The sequence below is a fragment of the Pithys albifrons genome, chromosome Z, assembly GCF_047495875.1.
Source record: "Pithys albifrons albifrons isolate INPA30051 chromosome Z, PitAlb_v1, whole genome shotgun sequence".
NCBI classification, from domain to species: Eukaryota; Metazoa; Chordata; class Aves; order Passeriformes; family Thamnophilidae; genus Pithys; species Pithys albifrons.
Genome location: NC_092497.1, coordinates 44008298 through 44026245, shown reverse-complemented (window position 1 = coordinate 44026245; position 17948 = coordinate 44008298). Strand labels below are relative to the sequence as shown.

Below are 17948 nucleotides of genomic sequence, written 5' to 3'. Positions count from 1 at the left end.
AGGTAATCTGGGAGGAATGCAGAAGGGTTGTCCAAGCAGACAAGGGTGATCCAAGGGATCACCTTTCAAGTGAGGAAAGCTAAAGTTCTAATAGAATTAAATCTGGATAGGGACACCAAGGGCAACAAGAAAAGCTTCTATAGGTATGTTGGTGATGAAAAGAAGGTAAGCAGAAAATGTGGGCCCTCTGTGGAAGGTTGCTGGAGACTTGGTTACCCAGGGCATAGTTGATCATGGTACCCAGGAGAAGACTGAGCTGCTCAATGACTTTTTTGCCTCTGTCTTCACCAGCAAGTGCTTCAGTCACACTGCCCAAGTCAAAGAAAGCAAAGGCAGTAACTGGGAGAATAAAGAACCAACAGCTGTAGGAAAGCATCGAGTTTGAGACCATCTGAGGAACCTGAAGGTGCACAAGTCCACGGAACCTGACAAGATACATCCATGATCCTAAGGTAACCGGCAGAGGAAGTGGCTAAGCCACGTTCCATCATGTTTGAGAAGTTTTGGCAGTCTAATGAAGTTTCTGCCAACTGGAAAAGGATAATCATAACCCCTGTTTTTAAAAAACTAAATAAAAAATACCTGAGGTATTACAGGCCAGTCAGTCTCACCTCTGCAGGGGAAGATCATGGAGCAGATCCTCCTGGGACTTATGCTAAGGCACATGGAAGACACAGGTGATTAGTGACAGCCAACGTGGCTTCATTAAGGGCAAATAATGCCTGACAAAATTAGTGGCTGCCTACAACAGGATTATAATGTTGGTGGATGAGGGAAGAGCAACTGGTTATCATCTCTTTGGAGTTCTGCAAAGAATTTCACACTTTTCCACACAACATTCTTGTCTCTAAGCTGGAGAGACATGGATTTGATGGGTGGATAAGTGGATATGGAATTGACTGAATGCTCGCACTCACAAGTGTTGTAGTCAGTGGCTCAGTGGACATCAGTGGAGAGTGCTATTCCTCAGGGCTTGGGTTTGTGACCAGTGCTGTTAAACATCTTTGTCAGCATCAGGGGCAGCAGGATCGAGTGCACCTTCAGCAAGTTTACTGATGACACCAAGTGGTTGTGTATGTGTGGTGCAGTTAACACACTAGAGGAAAGGGATGCCATCCAGAGTGACCTTGGCAGGCTTGAGGAGTGCATCTGTGCAAACCTTGTGAAGTTCTCAAGGCCAAGTGCAAGGTCTCGCACTTGGTCAAGGCAATCTTTATTCTGTTTAGTCAATGTAATGCCATCCTTACAGAGCAAAGATTACCTTTTGTGCACCTTCAGAAATATCCAAAAATATACTGCAAATCAGTTTCCCAGCAGATTCCTAAGTAATCAGAAACTATTGATGGTAGTGAAAAATCACCTCTGAGGACAGGGGTAATAGCAGAATATGGCCACCTGTTTTGCTTATTCTCCAGAAGTATTTTTTTTATGTCACATCCTATGAAAACATGGACGTTTTTCTCAGCAGAAATTTTTGTAAACATTTTTTAACAAGAACAAAAAGTAATAATTACACTTGAAAGAGAACAATTAGAGAAAAATATTACTTATGTGTGCTGTTCTCCTAACTGTTGGAATGTTGATTTAATTTAGATGCAGAGACTATTAGCCATGGTAGCAACTGAATAGTGTTGGGCATAGAAGGGATGACTGTCAGTGTAGCTGAGTGTCTAAAAATGGTGAAGCTGGTAATTTCCTCCATGAAGATGTAGTTTGTCTGCAGGATAAACAAGGACAGTAGAATTTTCTTGCCTTGTTCTCTGTTATAGTCAATCTAAAATCTTCCCATTGGCATTATAGCATAATTGGTTTCTGATAACATTTTCATGTCACATTTGAAGTTGCTTGAAAGTAACTAACAATGACACAAAAATCAGGATACCACATCAAAAAGTCTCTGTTTCCACATGAGTGTCTCTATGTCCCCTGTCTGTTTCAGGATGGACTAATCAACAGTAGGCATATGGTGCTCAGGTGAACACTTGAGAACTTCTCTTTTATGTTTTTTGCTTTGCCACAGCTACAGCAATGCATAAATATCAGTTCACCAGCTCCATCACACTGTCACTTTGACTCTATGCATGAGGCCCAGTTAGCTGCTACTACACATTTAATTTACATCTTTCCACAAAATAATTAGTGACTTTGCTGCCTCTTTGTCTATACAAAAAATGTTTACTCATCAGGCAATTCTTTGCCAGCAATACCATAAATATAGTAGAAATAGTGTAAACATAGCATGTCTGGCACTAGCCCCATCCAGCACTCACAGTGGAAAACTCAGCAGCAGCAAGTTTAACAAAACATGGCAATGTAATGACATTTTGACACAGGAGCACTCAGATGAAGCACAACTGAGTGAAATAGGATGATTAAATGAAATTTCTGCAGACACATTTTTCAAGAATGTATTTTAAAATAAAAATACACCTTTCTTAGTTTCACTTGTTGGGTTTTCTTCCCAAATTACTGCTTTACCTGCTTAGCTAATTTTTATATATTGAAAATTAGAATTTGCACTCTTCCAGTCCATTTGTTCCACATGTCCACTTACAATCTTCATGAAAGCAGTGAAGGTACCCACAAATCAATAGAGTCTGAAATTTAAATTATTTGCCAGTCAGCAGAGGACAATTGTAGCTCAAAAGTACAGGAGAACTAATTTAATTATAATCACTGTGTTCTTCTTGTCACTATCCTTTATAGCTTCACAGTTCTACTTTTATACTGTTGCTGACTGCCATCAAAGTACAGCCCTTCAGATCCTTCTCCAGTGTCCTGTGTTTCAGCACATAGAAGAAGCAGGACAACCATAGTATTAACACACTATTTTAAAGATTTGTCTGGCTTTTTATCCTTTAAGATGTCTCAGTGTGTTGTGTGCGCTGTCTGGATGGCTTAAGCTTTAAGCAGGGAACATGTAGTGTTTAATCTTGTTCAGAGTCATAGATGCTGCTCATGCTCCAGAAGGATAACTGATCATTCCCTAAATAATGCTTTGTTTACAAATTCTAACCAAAAATATATCAATAAATCAATAAAGCTTCTGTATGAAAAACTCTTTCTGCTTTTCTTATGCCTTGACACTGTGGAATATGAAGGGAGAGCTGACAACTCCCTGCTGGTCTGTTAAGAACAAATAAACACAACCCAAACAGCTCCTTCTGGAGGAGCTGGCACCTGACTTCCCCATCCTTTCTCTGACATGGTTTTGTCTATCCTCTCACAAAACTGCACACAAAGCTCTCTACTAGATGGAGCTGACTAACAGTCTCTCTTAATTCAAAATCTATTTGCTGAATATTTACTATCTGCCCAACTGTTATGTGTGCCTGTAGATGCAGAACCAATGCCCAGTATGTGTGTACATTTGGATAACTGAGTCAGAGGTTGTTTACCAGGGAGAGCGTGTGTTTGCTTTCAGTGGTTCTCTTTAGGCATGTAATGTAGACATACTATTCTAAAACTGTTCAAAATTCAGATACAATTGTTCACAATTTTAATTCATTTAATAATTTAGTTTTCCTGTTAAAGTTGTTGCTTTATCATCACTTCTTCAGGTATTATCCAAAAATAGATGCACACTTACTAAGTCAGCTTTAGGTATAATTTTCTCTTTCTTCCCATCTCCTGGTTGTTTGCTTTAGTAAAAGCATTCCTATTCAGGCAATGCTTGTCACTGCTGCCAACTAGAAAGCAGCATTTTTTAATTCTAGACAAAAACCCCAAACCGAAAAGCAAAAAGCAAGAACAAAGAAACCAAGTATTCCCTGCCCCTAGTCCAAATATGGTGATGATGATTTCCAAGAAGGTTTCTTTTGCATTGTACAAGTGAAGAAGTGATGCAAATTTCTCAAGAAATTAATCTGATCACTAATTAAACAAGAAACCAGTCATAGCTAAATGCCTCCTTTTACATGTCCTGAAAAAGTTAGAGAGGAATCGAAAACTCTAGAACTTGACATTTCTGAAAAATGGAATTCTCAACTTTGATGCTCAAAGAAAGGAGAATCATAAGATGCACTGGTGTCTCAGGTTGGCCTAGTTTTTTCACCAACCCTGGACTGCCTCCTCCCTCCCCCCAGAGCCTTCCCGACAAAGGAAAAAAAAACTGAAAAGAAAAGAACTTAGAAGAAACTGAAGTGAATTAAAAAGGAATTATATTTCCTAACATTTGCAGGTACATATGCAATTGTACACACTACTGGATCCCCACCCCAGGGGGAAAAGGGAAAGGTGGAAAAAGAGAACTCATGAACCAGAAATAGGGAAAAAAAAACCCAAAACCAAACCAAAACAAATGAAACAGATAAATACTGTTAAAGACCTCAGGAAAGGAGAACAAGCATGAAATAATCTCACCACGTCCCAGGATAGGAAAACCAACAGAAACAGAACAGACCGTCCAGGCTTGCACGAATGGGTTTGCTTTGGCCCGAGGGAGGAGTAATCCAAACAGATTTCCCTAACATGCCTCTCAGGTAAATCACTGGGACTTTGTCTCCATCCACCATGTGGAGGGATTCTGTTTGGGCAGGACCAGCTCGATTGACAGAGCCTCTGGTGTTAACCAACAAGGTGGCCTTGGCTAAGTGCTTATCCCAGTTCCTCAGAGTTCCTTCACCTAGTGCCTTCAGAGTTGTTTTAACAGTCCATTGCACCTTTCAACCTTTTCAGCCACAGGTGCGTGATATGGAATGTGATATACCCATTCAATACCATGCTCCCGTGCCCAAGTGGCCACTAGATTGTTTTTGAAATGAGTCCCATTGTCTGACTCAATGTGATCTGGAGTGCCATGTCTCCACAGGACCTACTTTTCAAGGCCCAAAATAGTATTCCGGTCCGTTGCATGTGGTCTCAGATTTTTTGAGTGTGTAATTTCTGGCATACATGTTTTTATCACATCAACTGCCTTGCCTGCACTGAACTCAAGACAGAAAGACTTTCCTTGGTACAACTTTCTGTATGGTATCTCTTTATCAGAGGGATTGGAGTGGTTCTTTTTAGTGCTCTGGATTAACCACCCTCTCTACTGTCTTGTGCTTTGACACAGTTCTCACTCTTGTGGGTGGATAGGTATAGGTGTCTGTTGCTGGTTAGGAGGACACTACATAAGTCTTCTTTTAAAGTTTAGCTAATGACTGTAAATTATAGCCTTTTGAATACAAAGGGCTTCTCCAAATTGATCTATGTTTCACAGTTTGCAATAAACAGCACCATATTTGTCCTTCAGATTATTAATACAAAGAAAAAAGCATTGTAGTTAACAGTTCAGAATAAAGCAAGAACAGGAGACTTTTCAAGAAACTTCTTCCTACAAATGTCTTCAGTGTTGCAAAACATTTAAGAAGGAGAAACTAACTGCAAAACAGCAACCATCTGATACTTTGCTCTCCTTCCTTCCTTCCTTCCTTCCTTCCTTCCTTCCTTCCTTCCTTCCTTCCTTCCTTCCTTCCTTCCTTCCTTCCTTCCTTCCTTCCTTCCTTCCTTCCTTCCTTCCTTCCTTCCTTCCTTCCTTCCTTCCTTCCTTCCTTCCTTCCTTCCTTCCTTCCTTCCTTCCTTCCTTCCTTCCTTCCTTCCTTCCTTCCTTCCTTCCTTCCTTCCTTCCTTCCTTCCTTCCTTCCTTCCTTCCTTCCTTCCTTCCTTCCTTCCTTCCTTCCTTCCTTCCTTCCTTCCTTCCTTCCTTCCTTCCTTCCTTCCTTCCTTCCTTCCTTCCTTCCTTCCTTCCTTCCTTCCCTCCTTCCCTCCCTCCCTCCCTCCCTCCCTCCCTCCCTCCCTCCCTCCCTCCCTCCCTCCCTCCCTCCCTCCCTCCCTCCCTCCCTCCCTCCCTCCCTCCTTCCCTCCTTCCCTCCTTCCCTCCTTCCTTCCTTCCTTCCAAATTCCTTCCTTCCTTCCTTCCTTCCTTCCTTCCTTCCTTCCTTCCTTCCTTCCTTCCTTCCTTCCTTCCTTCCTTCCTTCCTTCCTTCCTTCCTTCCTTCCTTCCTTCCTTCCTTCCTTCCTTCCTTCCTTCCTTCCTTCCTTCCTTCCTTCCTTCCTTCCGAATTCCTTCCGAATTCCTTCCTTCCTTCCGAATTCCTTCCTTCCGAATTCCTTCCTTCCTTCCGAATTCCTTCCTTCCTTCCTTCCGAATTCCTTCCTTCCTTCCTTCCTTCCGAATTCCTTCCTTCCTTCCTTCCGAATTCCTTCCTTCCTTCCTTCCGAATTCCTTCCTTCCTTCCTTCCGAATTCCTTCCTTCCTTCCTTCCGAATTCCTTCCTTCCTTCCGAATTCCTTCCTTCCTTCCGAATTCCTTCCTTCCTTCCTTCCTTCCTTCCTTCCTTCCTTCCTTCCTTCCTTCCTTCCTTCCTTCCTTCCTTCCTTCCTTCCTTCCTTCCTTCCTTCCTTCCTTCCTTCCTTCCTTCCTTCCTTCCTTCCTTCCTTCCTTCCTTCCTTCCTTCCTTCCTTCCTTCCTTCCTTCCTTCCTTCCTTCCTTCCTTCCTTCCTTCCTTCCTTCCTTCCTTCCTTCCTTCCTTCCTTCCGAATTCCTTCCTTCCTTCCTTCCGAATTCCTTCCTTCCTTCCTTCCGAATTCCTTCCTTCCTTCCTTCCTTCCTTCCTTCCTTCCTTCCTTCCTTCCTTCCTTCCTTCCTTCCTTCCTTCCTTCCTTCCTTCCTTCCTTCCTTCCTTCCTTCCTTCCTTCCTTCCTTCCTTCCTTCCTTCCTTCCTTCCTTCCTTCCTTCCTTCCTTCCTTCCTTCCTTCCTTCCTTCCTTCCTTCCTTCCTTCCTTCCTTCCTTCCTTCCTTCCTTCCTTCCTTCCTTCCTTCCTCCCTCCCTCCCTCCCTCCCTCCCTCCCTCCCTCCCTCCCTCCCTCCCTCCCTCCCTCCCTCCCTCCCTCCCTTCCTTCCTTCCTTCCTTCCTTCCTTCCTTCCTTCCTTCCTTCCTTCCTTCCTTCCTTCCTTCCTTCCTAGATTGCCGTAATACAAGGGACATAACACACGCGCACACACACTCTCTCTCTCACACACACACACACATCTTTTCCATAATTCATTAATTGATTTTGAACTTCTGATGTGTTCATATGAATCTTGCCGAGTCAGTAGGTTATTCCTAGCTCAGTATGTATAGGGAGTATCTATCCTGTTTACAGTAACAAGGAGAAAAAAATCAAATAAACAAAGTAACAAGAAGCAGTTGAGGTTGCAAAACTATGAAAAATGACAATGTTAGTTATGCTATTAAAAACAAAGAAATTTGAAACTACTTGTTTTATAATAAATACATAAGTGTTCTGCCCTGCACATGGACCTGTCCCTGTGTTTAAATTCTGAGCTGAATCAGAGCCAGATTTGCTCCTCAGTAACTGCAACACCACGACTTACTCAGCCTCTTCTAGTACCCTGTAGCCATTGTGAATCAGAGTTGCAGTTCATACCCCATGAAGGCAAAACCCTGGAGAGTAGTACAGTGTAGGTGAAATCAGAAAGTGACAAAACCACTAAGTGTTTAATCAAATAGCCTTTTCCACCTATAGTTTGTATAGGTCCACTTACACTTGTTCTTATTCCAGTTAGCTGAAAGGTTGCGTGCTTACTGTCTGTCCTCATGACCTGTGAGGGGAGTACACTAACAGCAAGCACAGCCTGGAAAAAGCTTCTTCAGCAGCATTGCAAAATGGCATCTTCTCATTTTAGTCATATCCTGTGCTTGTCTGAATAATGTGTATCAGCTGCTCTTAGAAGACTAAAACAAGGAGGAAATCAACTGACTGAGTGTTGTCAATTTACACAAATAAAAGACTGGCTACAAAAGCTCAACAGCAGCTAAATCTGAGATTTACTACAACTCGAAGAAACTTGAGATTTTCAGTAACAGTTCCAAAAATGCATATAATTTCCTTTCTGTAATACTCCATGGCTTAATCCAGTAGTTCATCAGAAGGCAATTATAAAGACATAATTAAGAAGTTTCAGAAAAGCAACTGTACCTGACTAAAAATATGCCTCTTCTTAATTTGAAAATTACATGTTGAGTGACTTTATTAGTTTTATTGGGTGTTGGATTGGGCTGTAATTATTCTTCTTAAATCCATGTGAATGAGAAAACTTAAAAAGAGCAAGTTTTACGATCAGGTGACCCACCTGGTGGATGAGGGGAAGGCTGTGGATGTGGTCTATGTGGACTTCAGCAAGGCCTTTGACACTGTCTCCCATAATATACTCCTGGAAAAGCTGGTAGCCCATGGCTTGGACAAGTGTACCCTCTCCTGGATTAGGAGCCTGCTGGAGGGCCGGGCCCAGAGAGTGCTGGTGAACGGAGCTGCATCCAGCTGGCGGCCAGTCACCAGTGGTGTTCTCCAGGGGTCTGTGTTGGGTCCAGTCCTGCTTAACATCTTTATTGATGATTTAGATGAGGGCATTGAGTCCATCATCAGCAAATTTGCTAATAACACCAAGCTGGGAGGGAGTGTCGACCTGCTGGAAGGCAGGAGGGCTCTGCAGAGGGATCTGGATAGACTGGAGAGATGGGCTGATTCCAATGGGATGAAGTCCAATAAGGCCAAGTGCTGGGTCCTGCACTTTGGCCACAACAACCCCCTGCAGCAGCTACAGACTGGGCACAGAGTGGCTGGAGAGCAGTCAGGCAGAAAGGGACCTTGGGGTTAATAATTGACAGGAAGCTCAACATGAGCCAACAGTGTGCCCAGGTGGCCAAGGAGGCCAATAGGATCCTGGCCTGGATTAAAAATAGCGTGGCCAGCAGGACCAGGGCAGTGATCCTTCCCCTGTACTCTGCATTGGTGAGGCCACACCTTGAGTATTGTGTTCGGTTCTGGGCCTCAGTTCAGAAAGGATATTGAGGTGCTGGAGCGGGTACAGAGAAGAGCAACAAGGCTGGTGAAGGGACTGGAGCACAAGTCCTATGGGGAGAGGCTGAGGGAGCTGGGGTTGTTTAGCCTGGAGAAGAGGAGGCTTAGAGGTGACCTTATCACTGTCTAGAACTACCTGAAGGGAAGTTCTAGCCAGGTGGGGGCTGGTCTCTTCTCCCAGGCACTCAGCAATAGGACAAGGGGGCACAGGCTTAAGCCCTGCCAGGGGAAATTTAAGTTGGAGATCAGAAAAAAATTCTTTACAGAGAGAGTAATCAGGCATTGGAATGGGCTGCCCAGAGAGGTGGTGGATTCACCATCCCTAGAGATTTTTAAACGCAGATTGGACGTGACACTGAGTGCCATGATCTAGTAAATGGACTGGAGTTGGACCAAGGGTTGGACTCGATGATCTTGGAGGTCTTTTCCAATGCAATCGATTCTATGGTTCTATGATTCTAACCATGGTGGCATATAAAACTGCATGGGTTTGCAGAGATGCAGAAATATTAACAGGGAGGAGGCCTGTGCACACTTTATCAAAATGCCATTTTCTCTTTTGTTTCTCTTTGTTTTACAGAAAGAGATGACAGCCAGCATGTGTCACTAAAAACTACGCACTGGAGAAAAGCAAACTCCAATTTTCTTCTTACAGCAGCATTCAAGAATATGACAGCTGTGATGGACTGAGCTTCCTTGTTAATCCCTGAAAACGGGAAAGTTGGGAACCACAGTTACTTTCACAAATTCTCTCTAGTGTCAGTGTTCTTAAACCTGAATATGCTGCTAAGAGCCTCATCTGAGCAACATGGATTATGGAGAAAAAAAAGCATCATACTAGTTTTAGTTCCTTCATTAGGGATAAGAACCTCTTCAGCCACAAACAATGGCAGTGCTGCTGCTGCTAAAGATTTATTGCAATTGAGGTACCTAGGCTGACCTCCAGATTACTTGTTTTGAAATGAAACTATTGTTAGCTGCAACCTTGTTTTCTTTTTCTTTTGTTTCTTGGTATGTGGTTTCTTTTCTAACTGCAGTAGACTGTTAAGATGTTCTGAAATTGAAGAAGACTTAGCCTTTAATGCCCTTGACCCTGCACTAGGCCACCCAAGGTTTGGCCACCATTCCCAAATGCCAGCGAGCCTCGTGTTTCCAGGAAGAAAGCCATGTCCTTCAGCTGATCAGTCAGTCTGTGCTTCATTGTGACTCATAACTGAATGACAATGGGATTGTTTCTGATCTCAATTACATGAGCAGGAATCCAAATATAGCTGCGCAGTACTGAAGTATTTTCCTTCAATTCATGCTGTGACTGACAGCAAATCTGCTCAGTATCTCTACATTACATAAAAAAGAGCTACAGTCAGTGTTTTCCTGAAGTACCCTCTGAAGTACATGAATCTGTTATGTAATTTCATAGCTTTCTGTTCTCTTAGAAAAAGAATTTCTCTCAATCACCAAAAACTTTCATATTTTGAGAGAAAAAGAAATGTAATTTTTGTAACTTGAAGGAAGATACAGTAAAGATGAGTAGTATAAAGGTCAGACCAGGGAGGCGCTATTTAAAGTCTCTGTTGCATCTACACAGCATCCAGCAGTGTGACTTGCTTTCCACACTGGACTAACATAACTTTTTTTTCCAGAACTCAATCCAATTTAATTAACACATGTATAGACAGCCTGGAAGGATCTATTGCAGTAAATCAAGTCTTCTATGCCAAATACAAGAGGCTTTCTTTTGGAAATTAAAAAAAAAAAAAAAGTGATACTTAGAGGGATCACAAGAGAGATACTGCTGAATAAATGTGAATCTGATAGAACACACCTATATATTTTGTGCCTTGTAAGGAATTTTGCACATTTGTGTGATTGTGAAAGATTACTTTTACTGAGTAAGTCCTGAATCCTGTTCCTGCCACCTTTGTATTTTAGTTAGGTATGTTTACACCTTCTGAGACAACATCAGAAGAGGATCTCATGGAGTATCCAGTCATTGAAACATTTGAAATAGAGGAGAAGCAGACACTAAAGATTAACAGCAAACTTTTCTAGCTCATGTTTTAGTACATTCTGATTTACATGTCTGCTTGCTTAAATCAGGGCTTGTAAGTGTTAGTGATCACATCCTTGCTGAGAAAAAGTGCTTTTGTCTGTGAACATTTGGTGTAGCTATGGTGGAGGCTTTTCTGTAGTTTTAGAATTACGCAAGAAGTATTATCCATTGCCTTCAAGGGAATGGACCTAAATATTCCTACCTCCTTTGGTGGTCTTTGCAATCAGGTTAATTCTTTGGGGATTGGAATGTACACACAGATAATTTCTAGCCTGCTGGCACTTTTGCAGGACCCAACTAACTTGTAGAATTCATTGCCACAGCTACTGCTGAGCTTAGTTGTCTCATTTTAAAGAAGATGAAAAATGTTACATCTTGGGAAGACAGCACATGGCTCATGTACATGACAGCTGCCTGGAATTACAACTTAATTGTGTATGAAAAGGTTGTCTTGAACTCATCCAAAATGTCTGGGCTGTGGCACTATTAAGATGGAGCTGTAGCTAATACTGTGCTCTTGAATTTCACTACAGATAGTTGCCATCTGGTGTTCTTATGGGTGGACCTCACTATAATTGGAAGACCAATATGAAGAGGCAAACATGAAATTTTTGCATAAAGTTCAAAGTCACTACACAAATTGAAAAACATGGTATTTAATGCATAATTTTTGCATAATTTATTCTTCATTTTATTACACTACTTACATATGCTGATTTGAGTCTATTCACTGTAGCTCAGTCTGAAGATTAAGCAGAATTTGTTTCCAGCTACATTTGTGAATGTAAAACCTGTTGGAGTGTTTTCCTCTTTTTTTAAAGCTGTTTTTTGTAAACTTTTATGCTTCCTTTTCTTGTACAGCACACTGTAGGAGGCAAAGGAGGAAAATGCAGAGTTGAACCCTAGAGAATTTGTGTTTGACCTGTGTTTTGAACAAAATTCCTGTAATGGGAAAAGCCTATTGTAATGCAGGAACTGAACCATCTGCAAAGGAGTGCAAAGTGTAGTTGTTTTGATTGCTTACTCTATTGGTAAGCGCACAGAGTTTGATTCCTCCAAATGGCAGGGTTTCACCTTCGGCCAAGTATCTCCAAAAAGATACTCTTGTTTCCACTGCAGAGGTCTTCAGCCACCACCTGACCATCTCATGCCATGGGCCATTTCTTCTGGTATATGATAATGCAATAAGAATAATGTTTGGAATGTGGCTTCACAACATAAAATTGTCATATTATCCCTTCCCACAGACCAGAGAAGAGCAGCATCCCCTTGGATCTTGTGATCCCAACTTCATCAGGTTTTCAGGATCAATTATGTATGTTCCTAATCAAGCATCTCATATGGTTCTGGAACTGGGGAAGGCAGGGTAGAAGAGGGAAAAAGAGTTTATTATTTGGATTTGTTATTTTGTTGTCTTTTTTAATCATCATTCTAGTCCATCAATCAGGTTTTGGGTTTTTTGACTAAAAAGTTGAGGTTTTTCTGGTACTTACCTTTGGAGATGCTGTTAGTGTTAAGCTTCAAGGCACCATAAAAAGGATCATTTTGGCTGACTGGGACCACACTCAGCATTATTTCAGAATGTGAAAGGGTCCTGTGATATCAAAGTTGCCTTTAATGGTTAAAGACTTTAAACCTTTCCTTGACTGTCTCTTTAATAAGATATTTTTTAAATTAATTTCTACTTTATGTGAACATAGATCTTAACATAACCTCCTGTAGGTTTTATGAAGGATGGAGTCCCAGAGTCTATCAAATGATATTTGGTTTGGTTTTATTTAACTAATCCACAACAGTGAAAATGATAAAAATGATTTGATAAAAATTGGGGACTTATGAAACTTAAGAGTTTTTTCCGAGAACTTAAGCTCTAAGCAGCAAGACTTACACCTAACAAGGTATTTCATTCTCCTGACCAATGGATTCACTAAGAGCAAGGCAGGAAATCAGTAGAAAATAATTAATATGTAACTCTACATGGACCTACGGACAATAGTTCAAGATATGCAGAAACCTAATGGATAAACATCATCCACAGTGATCACGAATTCCAGATCTGTCCAAAGGATAGAGAGAATGGTACCCTTTGTATTCAGTAAGTCACTATCACCAAGGCTCTATGAACAGCAGACTAATGGGGTCTTTTAGCACTTTTGTACTTCATGCTGAATAAATTACACATTTTGGAGCTCTCTCACATAAAGCCATTCCTTCTTGTTGCTTCTTAGCTTTTCTGCACACTCTTGAGGTTTCTCACATTTTCCGAGTGTGAGGTGTCAGAGCTGGACTTCTGCCAGTCAATGTTCCTTTTGCTTCCCCGAGGACAATATTTTACATGAAATAGCTTTCTCACCTCCCTCTCTGCTTCTAGAAGGGCTACCTCTCACCTGTGCCCTCTGAAGAGAGACCACTTAGAGCTGGCTGTGCATTGCCTCTTCAGAAGAGCACAAGCAAGAGAGCATGAGGTACCTGCAAGAGCAGCAAAACTGGAGGCACAGCTTATAAAATAGAAATATGCCCATAGAGATATTATCTATGGCCTTTAGAAAGGGGATAACACTGGGAGACCCAGTATAGACAAGTGGTCAGTATTTAGATGCTTTTTTCCTATATATTGAAAAAATATTAATAAAAGACACTTTTAATAATTATGAAGACTGTTCTAAAGGTAAAGCAAGCCAAATCTGCACTAAGAATGTGATAGTTTTATATATTTAAATCTAATATTACAAAAATTGAATTTTCGTGTATTTTATGCTAAAGCAGTGATTTCCAAGGTTTAGCCAAATAAGAGCTCTTAAAGTTTCTTTTCTGTGTTTTTGTAAGTTTTCCTGTTTTAAATACAGATGTAATTAATATAATTTAGAATTATAATCATATTTTCCCAGGGAAGAAAAATAAATTACTTGTTCAGTCTAATACCTGCGTGTTTGTGTATGTACATGCATGCATATATATATGGGGAGGTGTGTGGGGGTGTGTGTTTCTGTGCTGGAGTGGGGATACAGATGTGGAGCATTATCATATGCATATGTACCCTTCTTGCTCTTCCCCACACAATATGTTCCTTAATTTTGTTAATTTTTAAGGGAGATGCATCTTTCTAAGGAATAAGTGGTTGATTCCTTTTTCTCCTCCATGCATCAACACTGTTTGTTGTGTTATTTTTTTTAATCATGTCATGTGTGTCTTAGGCTCTTTAGTTCTGTTTGTTAGTAAGTAATGGTTCAACTGTGTGAGAAGAGAGAACACTAACTGTTGTAGTCATTCAAAGAAAAGGAAAGTTTATTTTTCAACCCAGTAATGGAACACAAATATGAATAAAAAAACCCTAACCTTATGGAAGTGTTGTAAAGTTACCTGGGATCTAACTCCTCAGCCAGAAAAATGTGCGTGGTTCTCATACCACAGAGTAGAATTCCCTGGCAGGCTAACAGGACTAAAGAGACATGTGAGATCCATCACTGCCACTGCACCAACTTCCTCACAGCCCTCCTGTTACCAATGTGACACCAAGAAAAATTGACCAAATGTTATGCTAATGAAAACTGGCCAGTCTCTCAGCAACCCCAGTGGGATCAGACTAGGCATAAGTAGACTTTCCTTAGCATAGCTGATCTTGTCCATCAGATTTTAGGGCTTGGATAATTTATGGGTTTCATCATGTTCTTCAGATGATTCTTGATGGGACACTTCAAAACAGGAGGGACATGTAAGCAGCACCAAGCCAATTCAAGGCAAAGTTTCATCTCTTAAAAATAGAACTAAAAAGCCATGGTTAGAATTTGGTTGCCACACAAGGAAATAAAGGTCTAATAGGATAATAGAAACTATCTCTCACTAGAGCTCACTGCATTGTTCTCTTTGGCCTGATTCCTAAGACATATATAACCATATATATGTGTGTTATTGTACATAAAGTTACTGTGAATTTAATACAAGTCAGATACAGAGCTTGAGGGAAGCAGGAGCATAGGGATTAAGAATGGCTCTGTAGAGACAGCATCCAGTAGAAGAGCTGATGCTGGACTTTGAGTGTCTCTCTCTGATGTAGGGAGGATCTACTACCTGAAGGGAAGTTATAGCCAGCTGGGGGTTGGTCTCTTCTCCCAGGCACTCAGCAATAGGACAAGGGGGCACGGGCTTAAGCTCTGCCAGGGGAAATTTAAGTTGGAGATCAGAAAAAAATTCTTTACAGAGAGAGTAATCAGGCATTGGAATAGGCTGCCCAGAGAGGTGGTGGATTCACCATCCCTGGAGGTTTTTAAACTGAGATTGGACGTGGCACTGAGTGCCATGATCTAGTAAACGGACAGGAGTTGGACCAAGGGCTGGACTTGATGATCTCGGAGGTCTTTTCCAACCCAATCAATTCTATGATTCTGTGATCTGAAGATTGGAGATCCTGGGACTAATGGAGTAACTTGAAAACAGCTCCTGAGAATTGCTGAGGAATGTGACAAGCTGAAAGAAGCCAGTACCATGTGCATATCTATACACCAGAGGGCTGTGCCACCACTCAGAGGGTCCTCATTAGTTTGAAGAAGAATGCCAAGCAGAACCTCATGAAGTTGAACACAGGGAATTGCAAAGTCCTGCAACTGAGAGGAGCAGACCCAGGTTGTATATGCAGAGAAAGGCATTTTCCCAGCTGGCAACAGCTTGGCAAGGAAGAATCTCAGGGTTGCAGTGAACACTCCAAGACCCAGTAATATGCCCTCTTGACAATTATGGCAAATAGCTTCCTGAACTGCATTGGGAGGAGTGTTGCCAGCAGGTTGATCTTTCCTCTGTGCTCAGCCCTTCTGAGATATGCCTGAACTGCTGGGTCCAGTCCTGGGCTCACCGGTACAAGAGACAGTACAGACTAGAGGAAGTGCAGAAAAGCGCCACAAGGATGATGAATGGACTAGGGCATCGCTCACACAAGGAGAAACTGAAAGAGATGGGACAGTTTAGCCTGGAGATGGCCCAAGGGGGACATTATCTCTACATATAAACATTTGATAAGGTGAGTGAAGAAGACAGACTCTTCTTCGTGGTAAACAATGGTAAAAGCAATTGACACAAACTAGAAGTACAGAAAACACATACTAAACATAAGAAAAACCTCTTCTAAGTGACCCTGCTCTCAGTGTGGCTTTGGACTAGCAACTGCCAGCAGTGCCTCCAGTCCAGTGGTGTGGTGAGCCTATGATCACTGCAACATGTGTAGGCTCTTCAGCAGTGACAAGGCTCTTTAGTTTACTGTTGTCTATTTTCCTGTCTAGGCCAGGAGAGACCTATTCTGTCAAGAGAAAGAGCTACCCGAAACCCTTTCCTATTCAACTGTTGCATGCCTCCCTTTTTTTTCTCTGGTCTGATTCCATACAGCAATGAAGGCTGAACAGCAAGTGGAAGGCACTTCCGTGTGTCAGCCAAGAAGCAAAGGAGCAGTGCAGAAGTGAGACTGGCTATTGCGTCTTGCACACTTTGCTGCACTGGAGAAGTTGTCTCAGCTGTGTCATTGCCACTGTAACTGGGATGACATTTTCCTGCTGCTGCACAATGTGATGGTAAAGCAGAGTTCAGCCTCTCTTTTTATTCCAAACTGCTCTTCACAGTCCTCAGATAGCACAGAGTAAAAATGAGGCAAACACAATAGGTGATGGGACAAAAACCAGATCTTAGTGATTAAAAAATGTAGATCTGACATAGAACAGATGGCCCTCATGGTTTGAGATCTTGGATTATATTAGTATGTCACAGCAATTGGAGCATTTCCAGTGGATTGACAGGTCATCTGAAGGTGTCACCCACTTGGTGCACACATTTTGATAAGTGAAGCCACTCTGGCAGAGTAAAAGCCAGACATTACTCACATCCCTAAAAGCCATACTGTAGGTAATTAATAACAATTCACTAATAAATATGGCACAAAGGGTAGCAGTGGTTAGGAAATAATGTGCATGAACAGTAATGCTCTCTTGGTGTAAGCCAAATTGTATCACATTCTCAGTCAAATTGCTAAAAAACCCCACAACATGAAACCAAAAATAGTCTGTTCTGGAATTGGACATTTATAATGTATCAGCAGAAACTGTGTCACAGAGTACTCGTAGAGCTCTACAAAATCTTACAGGCTAGTCAGCTCTGCTAATCAGGACACTTTTTTTTTTTTTTTAGTTCAGCATGAAGCACTTGTCACGTCACTTTCTGACTTAAAATGAGCAAATGCCACCAGCTGCCAGTACTCATAGGTGTCATTGCTGTTCATAGCAATGGGCTGACTTCTAAAATGTGACATCTTCTTTAACCAAGTGAGTTTCCTGAACACACCCACCTTTATGTGGATGGAGCAGCAAGACATCCAAGTGGCTGGGAACACAGTGAAGTAAGCTGGTAGCTGTCATTTTAGGCAAATCATCATGCAATTTGTTTTCTACACAGTGCCATCAATGTCCATGAGGGAAAAGACAGCCAGCAGATGCAGTGATAGTAACAGGATTCTGGCCCAGTTTAGGAAGACCTCCTCAGCCTGCAGATAGCTCTGAAGTAATTATCCAAGCTTTATGCCATCATGCTGCACTGGAATGTGTTTCGCTCAGTTCCTGTGTCTTTCAGGCTCTCCTGGGTGCAAGGTGTAAAAATAATGAGATGTTTCCACAAACTGTTCTTTTCTGTTTTCACCAGACAAGTGCTTAGTTAAACTAAATGCATGTGGACTTTATACTATATTAACAGAATAAAGAAAACTATTCCACTGCCTGTTTTGAGTTTCTGAGGCTTTATCTTGGAAAATGACCAGAGAAATAAACCAACAGTGTTGTTTGAAAACTCTCACAATTGCCAGTAGTTTCAGTGACACACACAGGTAAGACCTGCACAGTTAAGCCCAAGAATTAAGTCACCTGACCTCCCAGTTGCCTCCAGAACACACATACCAAGACTATGACTAATTATTCTGCCTACTTGCTTGGTTGATTTTTTAAGGAGCTTTGACATGATCAAATGTGAGAAGGGAAATATTATCTACTAGTTGAAAAACACTTCAAAGACAAACCCT

The 17948-nt window shown here is 41.6% G+C and overlaps 1 protein-coding gene across 1 annotated transcript in view; it reads left to right on the top strand.

The window, feature by feature from the left end:
* The window catches only part of MOB3B (MOB kinase activator 3B), an 82165-nt gene extending 68360 nt beyond the window's left edge, over positions 1-13805 (top strand). The window contains exon 4 of the mRNA XM_071581037.1: positions 9431-13805. Within this exon, the coding sequence (XP_071437138.1) occupies positions 9431-9460 (30 nt within the window). The 3' untranslated portion in view covers positions 9461-13805. The remainder of the gene's footprint in view (positions 1-9430) is intronic.
* The last annotated feature ends 4143 nt before the right edge of the window (positions 13806-17948 follow it).